The 13,089-nt window shown below is 47.0% G+C and overlaps 1 protein-coding gene across 1 annotated transcript in view; it reads right to left on the bottom strand.

The window, feature by feature from the left end:
• The window catches only part of IFT81 (intraflagellar transport 81), a 1,042,527-nt gene that overhangs the window by 863,019 nt on the left and 166,419 nt on the right, over window positions 1–13,089 (bottom strand). The window contains exon 8 of the mRNA XM_086943010.1: window positions 11,755–11,839. Coding sequence (XP_086799136.1) covers window positions 11,755–11,839 — 85 coding nt within the window. The remainder of the gene's footprint in view (window positions 1–11,754; window positions 11,840–13,089) is intronic.

Below are 13,089 nucleotides of genomic sequence, written 5' to 3'. Positions count from 1 at the left end.
ATGTTTCTAAATTGTCTTCTATTCAAGAGCAAGCAGCTTACAATTTGGCCAAAGCAAAAGAGGACCAAAAGAGATTTGCTGATAAACATAGATCTGAGCCTCCACTTTATTCTCCTGGGGATAAAGTTTGGTTAAGCACTAGGAATCTGAAACTAAAAGGGAATCGAAAATTCAACCCTAGATACATTGGTCCTTTCCCTATAGAGAAGATCATAAATCCAGTGAGTATGAGATTGACTTTGCCTGCCAAATTTCAAATCCATCCAGTGTTCCATGTATCGTTAATCAAACCTTTTCATGCTCAGACTCGATTTGTCCAACCCCCCTCCTCCATTGATATAGAGGGAAGTCCTGAATTTGAGGTTAAGGCGATTCTAGGCTCCAAGAGGTCTAGGGGAAAACTGCTTTATCTGGTTGATTGGAAGGGTTACGGTCCTGAAGAAAGATCTTGGGAACCTTTGGAACATTTGAAAAATGCTCCCAAAATGCTGAAGAGGTTTCATACCCAACATCCAGAAAAACCTAAACCCATTGCACCGGTTTTAGGGGGGATCTTGAGGAGGGAGTACTGTCACGATTCCCCGGTTCCGTCTGTCCCTTCCAATAGAAATATGCAAGGTACCCATCAGTAATGCACTTCTAGTACATAACTGGTTAATTGGTTTCTATCCCATCTGAGAAAACCCACCCCTTTCCCGTGCACCAGCACCTCTTATGTAAGTATGTCTTTTGAAAACTGTTTGTGTACTGGGTAAAGTGCTTTTTTACAACGTTTGCTAAAGTAGAAAGGTTAAGGTGAAATAGTAATATTAATGCCATGTTTTAAGATCTCGCTTCTGGCCTGTTCATTGAACTGTTGTAATATTTCATTTGGTGTTGACACAATGCAACTGAAAGCTTTCACACGCGATAGACGCGTGTGCTGTGATTCAGCCGTCTGAAAGAACAAAGCCTTCCGCTCGCGTTGCACGCGGAAGGCTGCAGACTGTTGCCACGTGCAAGCGCACGTTGACATTTGGTGCGGAAGGTATTTAAACCGCACCCTCTTCGGGAAACTCGCTTTGCCTCTGAGTTTCCGAGATTGCAGCATCGCGACCTTCTGATTCCTGGCTCCTGCGCTCGGAGAAGACTTCGAGGGAATTTCCTGCGCTCAGAGAAGACTTCGAGGGGATTTCTCTCCTAAAACAAAGCCTTTTGAACAGCTCATTTCTGCGCGCCTGGAGAACTTGACAAGCTGAACAAGAATCTCGACGAACAACTTTGAAGCTAAGTTTCTTTGGATTTTAATGGCGCCCAACGCAAGAGAGAAAGCTTTTAGAAAATAAGGACAAGACTAATACTATTTTCTTTTTGGGGAAATTATTTGAATGCTAATGTTGCTTAGTGATTTAAGGTATTCACCTTTTTGGTTTTCTATGTTGAAGATATCCACAAGAATATTCATTGTGATTTTCAGATTATATTTTAGGATATTTAAAGATACCCTCTTGTCAAGAAATATTCACTGAAGCCAAAGTGAGTAGTCATTGCTGGAATTGTTGTTCTCTCTTGGTGAACTTAATTTTTTATTAGGAGAATTAATGCAAAGGTTCTTCAGAACAGACACCCTAAAATTCAGAAGAGAAGAGAGCTTATCAAGTAAGTGTTAGGTAATAGGAAATGGAGAAAGTACAAGGAGAATAAAAGTGTAAGGATAGATTGTTTATATTTATTCTATTTAATTGCAGACTTTTAATCAAAGAGGACAATTCAAAGAGGACAACTCCCAAGACAGCATCCCTGACAAGACAAAGAAATACTGGACGGTGGACAGAACCAGACTGAATCGCAGGTAGGAATCAGCTTAGCGATAACTAGTCCTTACATAGAGTTTAGGGGGTACTAACTAGTGGTAGGAATACAATAAAAATAGTGTGAATACTGAGTTTTATTATTCTTGTTATTCTGCAGGTCGACAGTCAAAAGCTAATCCTCCCGTCAACGTCCAGTACCGGCCCTCCTCCCGAAAGTTCTAGTTAATGCTTAGCTGTAAGTTTAGTCAGCAAGTTTTAGTTAGAGTTTTCTGGAAGTTGGTCCCTTGCGTCTCTGCGAAAATCTCTACTCTGTCTACAAAGAATACCGGTCACTGCTAAGGTAAGAGACAGCGTACTTTGGTCTTGACACTCAGAAACTCAACATTTCTGGTGGCTGCGGATCATCTAGAAGCTCCAAGGCCTTTCTTCTGAGACCAGAGATTCTACAAGAAGAAAAATTCCAACCAATCTTTCTCTGGGATAGCCGAGGAATTTGGAACTCCTTGCCCACTAAAGTCAGAATGACCTCCTCAACTATTTCTTTCAAGAAAGAAGTCAAAGTACTCCTCATAAACACATTTCTTCCCTAGATCCTAAATACCCTTCTTCCCTGAATCTTCCATGACTGCTCTAACCGGTGACTTCAGGGTTTCAAACTCCATCTCTTGACATTGCTTGTTCCTACAGTTTTAGTAACTATGATTTGTTTACTTTTATCAGTTATCCCTCCTGCCATTGAACATTTTCATGCGGATCCTCACTTCTCTAGGTACTACCTATAACATATATCTTTCTTCTTCGTATATGATTTTATTGTTATCACTCTGCTGCTCTCTGTACATTTGTAAAGTGCTCTGATACAAGCATGGGTCCAGGTCGTGCTATAAAAAACTTTGAAAATAAATACATTCCTGAATTCACACCCCTTTATTTCTTTAGCAATACACCCTTATTACTCATGTCAGTTTAATATACGAATAATTTTTACATTTATATGCTAATTAATGACAAAAAGGGGAAGGGTTTTTAAACCCACACCCAAGCATGTGTACAAGCTATAAGTTCATCTTGAGGTAAAAGGACTTTGCGAGAGGACATGACACTGATGATCTTACTTGGGACACTACCAGAAAATACAGGATAAAATGGAGTTCACAGAAGCAGCCAAGGGAGAATATTGGAGGGAAGTATTCAGTATGATGCACCTTGAAATGTTATGGCTGCGATTTACACTTAGGTGTCTGCTGGGCAATGGTAAATAGATAATCTTGTGGTACAGTAATTTAAGACTGATACATTTGAGCAGTGGTTGGCTGTTTCTATACATGTGTCGGATAAAGAGGGGAGGGTTTACATTTTCTGAAGGACAGATAACATGAGTCGTAGATTAAACCCACAGTCACAAAAGCCAACAACACACCAAGTTTAATGAGACCTAATTGAGGAAGATCACAAACTCAGAGAAAACTCCACTGGCAGAGGTGATAGGGAGCAGCTGCAATGCAAAAGGCGGTATCAATTGCAAGTCAGGAATTTATGTCGATCTTGACCCTGAAATGCAACTGTGAAAGGAACGCAAAAAAACAAGGAATGCATTGCTTGGGTTTTACATTGAGGTTTTATATTGTGTACAGCGACAGAACAAATGTCTTTGCTCAATAAGAAGCACTACTATCCTTTCTGTGCAGACTCTGTAATGATGGTGCTCTAACAATACACAAGTTCAATGGTAGAGTCTGATGTCATGTCACCCGTCACATCACTCGATGAGGATTGGTGATGTAGTAAAGATAAGTTTAATCTCCAGCTTCACCTTTGAAGGTGAGCATCATATCACACAACTATAACATTTCTGCAAAAGGAAATATGCTTTTTAAGAAACAATATATCTACTTCTTTTGATGTGTATTACTGGAAGGTGCAATTATGAAAAAACAAATTAATAACAGTGAGATTTTAAAAAAAGTTGATTCTTACAGCCATGTAATTGGTAAGTCTGTTTACAGAGACTACAGTCTACAACAGAGTTCAACTTTTCACAGCCTAAATCATACAGTAACTTTAGTCCTTTCTAATTGACGGAAATGGCAAAGTGGTTTGTATTTTGATGAATAATGCGATTGCTGCACATATGATAAAGAAACAAGAAGAGACAAATCCACTTTTCCAATTAAGGCCTTTTGCCAGTGGTCCTGCACTCTGTTTGCAGTTTGGAAGAAACTACTGACTAAAGAGAATTAATCTCCATGCAAGGTCTCAAAAAATGGATTGTGCTGCTGCCCAGTTCTACTACGGGTAGCCTAGTTGCACCTAAACGAGAAATCCAGAGCTTAATCCTCAAGAGTATAGACTTGATGGCTTTTCTCTTGATCATACTTCTAATCAGCTGAATGGAAATATACTTCTCAAGGGCACTACTACTTGAAAACAGTTTATCGAGCAAACAATCAGATGGAGGAGATTTCTTTCCAAAATAAGTTTATATGACACACTTTCTAACGCTTTCTATATTCCCTCTGTTTGTAAATTGATATATTTTGGGTACAGGGCTGTAAATAAAATCCCTTGGTAGACAACAATTTGTCTCTTTGTAACAATGGCTCTTCAGCACAGGCATGGCATATGTACTGATGAGTTCCACCAATCTTGGCTCCTACCTCTAACAAGGAGGACACTGAGATGACCATTAGTGTGTAATATTTAAAAGAACTGAGGATGTCAAAGGGAGCATCCATGGTATGTTGCCCTGCGAAGAGGCACTGAATCAGCCCTAATTGTCATATGGGATGACAATAAGACACAGAGGCCAGAATGAGGTCGTTGCACAATTAATTTTGAAACTCTCAGAAGCATTTGACACACAGTTATGACAAATTACTCCTAAGACTCAAAGAAGTTGGTATTAAAGGTCTTACTCTCACTTCGGTCTCATCCTACCTACACAATATAACAAATGTTACACATATGCATCCTTCCCCATCAAAATACAACAATAGAAAGCAGGGGATTCTCAAGAGTCTATGATCTCACCTCTAGTTTTCAACATTTACATGAAATTCTTACCAGAATTAATGAACAAGTTACTTACCTTCGGTAACGATATATCTGTAAGAAACAGTAGTTAGTATTAGATTCCTTACCTTAGAATATCCCCAGGCATCAGACTGGATCCGGAAATGTTTGCGTAACAGTACCCTTGCACGTCGGTAGGCGTCGTCTGCAGCTCCACGTCCGTCATCGGCGCCGTGATGACGTCGTCGGAGTAGTTAGACGCCGCCTCCGCGCGCTGACGTCAGTTCTTAGACACAGCTTTTCGGAGCCAGAAACGCAGAGCCATGTTAAAAACCAACACTGGTGCCATTGAAACTAGGGCCCTGAAAGGGGATGACCTTAACCCTAGATATCAGTTCGCAGAACAGGGAGGATGGGTGGGGCGGTAAGGAATCTAATACTAACTACTGTTTCTTACAGATATATAGTTACCGAAGGTAAGTAACTTGTTCATCTGAAAGAAACAGGTTAGTATTAGATTCCTTACCTTAGAATAGATACCCCAGCAATACCAACCCCGGTGGTGGGTCTGCGAACCAATAATCACACCAGAAAGTCCTGGAGGACGGAACGGCCAAAGAAGCCATCCCTCCGGACTTGACTGTCCAGGCAGTAGTGCCTTGCAAACGTGTGCAGCAATGCCCACGTAGCTGCCTGATAAATGTCCTGCAAGGGGACTCCCCGGCCCAGGGCAGTGGTAGCCGCCGTGGCCCGAGTGGAATGGGCCCTCAGCCCAACAGGAGGCTTCTTCTTCGCCAAGGAGTAACAAACCTTGATACACAAGATGACCCACCGAGAGATGGTCCGCTTGTGCACCGCCCGTCCCTTCTTAGCGCCCACGTAACCAACAAAGAGTTGGTCATCCACCCGGAACTGGCGAGTGCGATCGAGATAAAACGAGAGCGCACGTTTTGGGTCCAGACGGTGGAGCCGCTCTTCCTCCTTTGAGGGATACGGAGGCGGAAAGAAGGTGGGCAAGTTGATAGACTGCCCGATGTGGAAGGTCCTGACAACCTTGGGCAGGAAAGAGGGTCTACTCCGCAACACAACCTTGTCCGGATGGACAGAAAGGAAAGGAGGTTTGGATGAAAGAGCCTGGAGTTCACTTACTCTCCTGGCAGAGGTGATGGCAACCAGGAAAGCAGTCTTCAGAGTAAGAAGGCGGAGAGGACAGTTGTGAAGTGGCTCAAAGGGAGCGCACATCAGATAGGTAAGAACACGGTTCAAGTCCCACTGAGGCATCACAAACGGAACAGGTGGAAACATGTGCGTGATGCCTTTCAGAAAACGAGTTACAATAGGGACTTGAACAAAGATGGTTGATCAGGCAGCCTTAGAAAGGCTGAAAGGGAAGAAAGGTATCCCATGATAGTGCCCAGAGCAGAGCCCAGCTGGGCAAGAGAAAGAAGGAAGAGAAGAACCTCAGAAAGAGGGGCAGAGAGAGGATTCACAGCCTTTGCTGTGCACCATGCCACAAATCTGTTCCACCTGCAGGCGTATACCGACTTTGAGGAGGGACGCCTGGCTGCCAGAATGACATTACAGACTTCAGGAGATAAGTCAAATGGCCTCAACAGTCGCCGCTCAATCTCCAAGCATGAAGGTGGAGACTGGACAGGTTCGGGTGGAGGACCGTCCCCTACTGCTGCGACAGAAGGTCCTCCTGAAGAGGCAGACAAACCGGGGGATCGACTGACATACTGAGTAGCTCGGGATACCAGTACCTTCGTGCCCAGTCCGGAGCCACAAGGATGACCTGGGCCCGGTCGCGTTTGATCTTCTTCAGCACTCTGGGCAGAAGTGGTACAGGCAGAAAGGCGTACAACAGACTGCAATGCCACTCGCGACGAAAAGCGTCTCCGAGCAAGTGCCGCCTTGGAAATTCCAACGCGCAGAACTGATGACATTGCGCGTTCTCTTCGGTGGCTAATAGATCTAACTAAGGCTCTCTCCACTGCAGAAAGAGACCTTGCGCCACGTCAGAGTTCAGACGCCATTCGTGATCCATCATGCACCAGCGGCTGAGTTTGTCTGCCCTGGCGTTCAGAGAACCTGCCAGGTGTTGAACCACCAGGGTCACGCCCTGATGTTCCAGCCATTGCTAGAGGCGCAGAGCCTCCTGGCAGAGGATCCACGACCCCACCCTGCCATGTTTGCTGCAGTACCATATGGCGGTGGTGTTGTCCGTGAACACCTGCACTATACTCCCCCGGACAGAGGGGAGGAATACCTTCAGTGCTAGACGAATCGCCCGTAGCTCCAAAAGGTTGATATGGAGCCGGGACTCCGCCGGAGACCAGAGGCCTCTGATCTCCGCCTCTCCCATGTGACCTCCCCAGCCCTGGAGGGACGCGTCCGTCACAACCACGTTCTACGGTTGGGGAAGGGAGAGGGATCTGCCGCTGACCCAATCGCGGTCCGTGAGCCACCACTGCAGCTGTCTCGCAGTGCCCTCCGAGATCAGGACATGGTCGGACAGGTTGCCCTGATGCTGGGCCCACTGAAACTTCAGGTCCCACTGCAGAGCCCGCATCCGCCATCGGGCGTGATGCAACAGAAGGATGCAGGAGGCCATCAGCCCCAGTAGCCGCAGCGCAAACCTAACCAAGACTCGGGATAAAGGCTGAAAGATCGGAATCAGAGCCTGAATATCCCAAACCCGCTGTTCGGGAGGATAAACCCGAAACTGCGCCGAGTCGAGAACCGCTCCGATGAAGAGGAGCTTCTGGGAGGGGCACAGGTGTGACTTCGGCACATTGATGGAGAACCCCAGCTGGTGCAGGAGGTCTACCGTTGTCTGGAGGTGGCTGTCGACTGTCTGGGGCGAGCCCGCCTTCAACAACCAGTCGTGGAGGTAGGGGAAGACTGAAACACCTAACCTGCACAGATGAGCTGCGACCACCGCCATCACCTTCGTGAACACCCGTGGGGCGCTGGTAAGGCCAAAGGGGAGCACGGTAAAGTGAAAGTGCTCGTGGCCTACCGTGAACCGCAGGTAGCGCCGGTGGGCTGGCAGGACGGGGATATGGAAATACGCGTCCTGCAAGTCCAACGCTACCATCTAGTCTCCTGGGTCCAGGGCAGCTAAAACCTGAGCCAGTGTCAGCATCTTGAACTTCTCCTTACGGAGGAAGCCGTTGACGTTCCGTAGGTCCAAGATAGGGCGTAGGCCCCCATTGCCCTTCTTGGGTACCAGAAAGTAGTGGGAGTAGCAACCACACCCTACTTCTGGCCCAGGAACGCGCTCGATGGCCCCCTTGGCCAAGAGGGCCGTAACTTCCTCCTGCAGAAGTCGCAAGTGATCCCCGACACGCGGTGGCGTTGCGGTGGCATGGCTGGAGGGGTCGCCTCGAAGGGGGGGGAGTAGCCCCTTTGGACGATTTGCAGCACCCACCTGTCCGATGTGACAGTGTGCCAGTGGAGGAGGTGATGGCGAACCCTGCCCCCCCACTGGCGTCACATGGGCGAAAGGCACCCGTTTGCTGGCGCGGGGCCGAGAGGCCCAAGGACTTGGCCGTAGCCCTGGAGTCCTTAAAGCGCTCAAGCTCATGGTCTGCCTTGTCGCCAAAAAGGCAACGGCCATCAAACAGCATGTCCATGAGAGTATTCGGGACATCGGCCGAAAAGTTGGCGGACCTCAACCAGGCGTGGCGACGAATCGCCACCGTCGTTGCCATTGCTCTGCCCAGTGATCGGTGGTATCCAGCCCACACCGGATGGAATAGCGTGCTGCATCCCGACCCTCCGCAAGGGCTTGGGTGAGTTTAGCCTTGACCTCCGCCGGGCATTGTGGCAGCACGTCCGCGACCGTGTCCCACAGAGAGTGGGTGTAGCGGCCCAAGAGGCATGCGGTGTTGGAAGACCGCAGTCCCAAACTCAGGGAGGAGAATACCTTCTTGCCGTATTGCTCATATCTCTTGGATTCCCGATCAGGCGGAGCCGACGGGAATGCGGTCTGGGAGTTGGAGGCCTGGATGACCAGGCTCTCGGGGGTGGGATGGGTGGACAGGAAACAAGGGTCGCCCGGGGACGGCGGTGGCGTCTGGCCACGTTCCTATCTACAGGCAGACCTGTAGCGGGCCTGGACCAAGTGCCCAAAAGAACGTCAGTCAAGGCCTCATTAAACTGCAGCAGAGGCTCAGCCGAGCTTGACTGCGGTTTAAGGACCTCAGTGAGGAGGTTAGTCCTCAAGGCCGCGACGGGGAGCTCAAGGCCCAAGGCCTTGGCCGCCCGCATCAACACCACACTGAAGGCTGCCCCCTCCTCCATAGCCACGGTAGGGGGTGAGACAAAACCAGTGTCTGGCGAAGTGTCCAGACCACTGGCATCCCCAAGTTCACCTGTCCAGTCCTGCTGGGACTGACACTCACGTGTCAGAGGGTCCTCAGACCCCTCCCAATACTCCTCATCACCCATTTCCTGATAATCAGGGTTGTCAAAGGATGGGGCCGGTTCATTGAAATAAAACTCTCCAAGCGGCGTTGAAAGCGGTGCCCATCTGCGCCGTTCCGACACCGGAACCGGATCGAGGGAGGCATCGGGGACGGCGTCGCCGGAGGCGACACCCTAGGGACCGTCGCCGGTGAGGTCGTTAGGTCAACCGGCGACGACCCAGATCGGGAAGCGGATCCAGCGGGGCCCTGCGGTGCCGGGCCTGAGGGCGTCGGGGCCGAAGCACCCAACCCGCTAGGGCCCCCAGACGGGTCCGCTGGGCCCGAAGGCGCCGCTGCGCCCGTTGGAGGAGAGAGGGACCTCATGGCCATGAGGAAGCGCTCGATCTCCTCCGGCGTTGCTTGCTGCCCAGGGCCCGGAGGGTATGGGGCAGGTCGCGGCGCCCGTGACTCAGACGGAGCTGCGTGGGCAATGTCACCCCAACCCCCGGCCGCATCGCGCGAGCGTCGGAGGGGAGTCGGAAGAGCGATGACGTCTCTTCGACTTCTTGTGCTTACCGGACGACTTCGAGCCTGAAGAGTGATGTCGACTCCCGGGCACATGATGGCTCCGACCCCGCGACCAGTCCCTCAACCTCCGTCTGGACCGGGACGTCTCGCTGCGCGGCGCCGACTGCCAGAGCTCGAGCCGCTTGCGGGACCGCTCCCGCCTAGCTTTGGAAGTCAGGGCTAGGCAGTCGGGACAGGCCTTGTCGTCGTGGTCGACGCAGAGACAGTGAAGACACCGGCGGTGAGGGTCTGTTACCCACATCAATCGGTCACAGTCCTCACAGGGCTTAAAACCTGGCATCCCTACTGGCACTGTTCGGAGTCGAAGACTCGAAAAGGATCAAAAAGGATCACAAAAAAGTTTAGTCAGAAAGTGACCACTTTTTCAGGATCTGCGCTGCTGGCGCGGAAAATAGAAGAACTGACGTCAGCGCGCGGAGGCGGCGTCTAAGTACTCTGACGACGTCATCACGGCGCACACGACGCCCACGACGGATGCGAAGCCGCAGACGACGCCCACCGACGCGCAAGGGTACTGCTACGCAGAAATTTCCGGATCCAGTCGGACGCCTGGGGATATTCTAAGGTAAGGAATCTAATACTAACCGGTTTCTTTCAGATCAACAGTTTTGACTTCACTTACTATAACTACGCCGATGATACTCAGTTACTTCTTAAATTGGAAAGCCACTAGAACATTGGAAACTCAAAAATGTTCGGCTACCTCATATACATTGACACATGGAGGACATGATGATCCTCAAAACTCCTGGTCAAACGAACTAAGACCACAACCAATAATACCATGAAAATACTGTTATGCATCTTACTACATCTACGTTTCCCTCGTAAGGTTCATGCAACAATATATTATCTCATATAACCTAGACTGTATTATGACCCTATAACATGGTTCACCTATATGAAACCATGACAGAGAATTTAGAACAGTACTGGCAGACTACTCGTATATGCAAAGAAACAATCCCCTATCCCCCATGCATTGAAGGCCTTCCACTGGTTAACGAGCACAAGAAGATCCATTTTCAAGCTACTTTGAATTACTCACAAGACAATAAATTGCAACATCCCAGCAAACCCCAGCAGGCCAATAGGGCAATCAGGCAGTGCCCAACAGACTGTTCTGGCAGGTCAGTGTCTGGGATGGGTTTTTGGTTGCTTATGGTCTGCTTGGCTGGATATCCCGATCATTAAAACAAATCTTCCGCAATCCCTACTTCACCCATTATCATTGGCACTAACCCTTTGCATGTTTTCCTGTTTCATTTCTTGCTTTCTCCCACCTGTAGACTCCATACAAACCTTTCAGGTTCCATGGAGTAGCCATGAGCTTAAGAAATCTTTCATCCATTCATGGAATCTCATAACTACATTTCAAACCTCTCTCAACTTACCTAGTCGTCCAACTAACTAGGGCAGATGTTACCACTTACCACTAATGGCACATCTTTCTCTATTAATTCTCTTTTGGCTAACCAATTTCTTTCATAAAGTTTAGTTAAATGGGTGAAGTTGTGAGACCACAATCCTAACCCAATTAACTTTCACTGCCAAAAACAAATGTGCTAACCCACTACCAAGCAACCTCTAATCTTCTGTAGCAGGGGAGCATATTACTCACCACAAAGCACATCAATGCCTCATCATGGATAGTCTGTGGTATATAAATGCAATTACAATATTTAATGGTTGCTGCACTGCACCAAAATTATAACTATAGGCTAAAGAAGGCATCTTTTAGGCATCTTTTAGGTTATTACGTTTGCGGTCCTGGAAGGTGTGTAGAGTACTACTAAGAAGCCATACCACAATTGCCAGTGAAATACAACAACAAATGAATGAGCAGCACATGATTTTTAGATACAACTGGTTACATTACTTTCATACAAGCCTTGGAATGGACTAAACTTGTGACAAATGTGTCTGAATCACAGTAAATGTTGGCTTACTTTCAGGCTTCGCATCTGCTGCTGCATGACGCATGTCCCTTAGCTGATGCTGTGCTCTCTGCAACCGCTGCTCTGCATGAAACAGCTTGAATACAGAAAAGAATCTATTATAATACACTCGTCCTTTGTGCAAAAGTCACAAAGAAATGCTAAAAACATTCACAGTAGGCAGGTTGCTGGCCGGTAGCCAAGTTATGCAACTGTATAAAAAAAACTATACATTAATACACACACACAATAGTCTGTAATAATAAACACAAATGGTGGGTTTGAGTGTGCTCAAAAAGGGTGAACAAGAGATGTCAGAGCCTTCAAGATCTGCTACAGGAATTGAGTTAAGTTCAAACTGATTCTTTTGTTTGCATTTCCGTGCACAATCCATATACATCAACAAGGAACATAAAATGGAAAATACTCACAAAAATAATAAAAAGTAAGAAAATTAATAATATATTGTTTGTAATTTGCTAAGCACACTTGATAAAAGTGCCTTATTAGAGAACATATTTATCCGCAGGATCGCAGCAATTGTGCGATTCTGAAGCCAATGTTTTTTCGGTATAGTTATGGATTTGCGGCATTTGCCACATAATCCATCTTCTGCTGATTTTAACAAAAATATTGTTACTAGGTCAAAATGATCAAAAGTTACTAAAAGCAAGATGACGTATGTGTTCCCCTCAAGACGAAGGCCCTTCGAAAAGATTTACTGGTCATCTTTTATCTGGTTAGTAAATTGATACTAATGAGGTGAAATCTTTGCCTAGTGTTACCATGAGCAAAGATGTCAAAATAATAAAGTAATACTATCACAAAATTTGCAACATTACACCGTATAATTTGTTTTTTCTTGCTGCATAATTTAATCAATCCTGCTGCATAATTTGGTCCTTTTCTGCCGCACAAATCCAATGGCCACGCTAATCCACCCCAGAAGTTCTTCAGCATGAGTTGGTGCTTTTACTCCACATACGCCATTATATCAAGAATTTTGTAGCACTACTGGACAATATTTATTAAATTAGAATTTTCCCTTTGAACTCATTACTGGATAAAAAGCATTTAAAAGCAGCCAAACGCACATAGCCAAAAATTGCTACTGCTAAATTAGAGGGAACGAGAATAAACTAATGATCAAACAAATAGTGACTTAGTATTGAGCAGAAGCGACCTTAAAATAAATAACCACGTTTGGCAAGCTACAAGGACATTATGGTCTAGGAACAGGTGTGAAAGGTGAGATTAACAAACAGAGAAATTGATAAGAGAGGGTGTAAGATTAAGACCGATGCAGAGGGTGTTGAAGGGAAAAAAGAAAGAAGGGAGCAGTAGAGA

This window comes from Lissotriton vulgaris, chromosome 11 (genome assembly GCF_964263255.1).
Source record: "Lissotriton vulgaris chromosome 11, aLisVul1.2, whole genome shotgun sequence".
NCBI lineage: Eukaryota > Metazoa > Chordata > Amphibia > Caudata > Salamandridae > Lissotriton > Lissotriton vulgaris.
The sequence above is the reverse complement of the archived record's forward strand: the minus strand, read 5'-3'. Positions and strand labels throughout refer to the sequence as shown.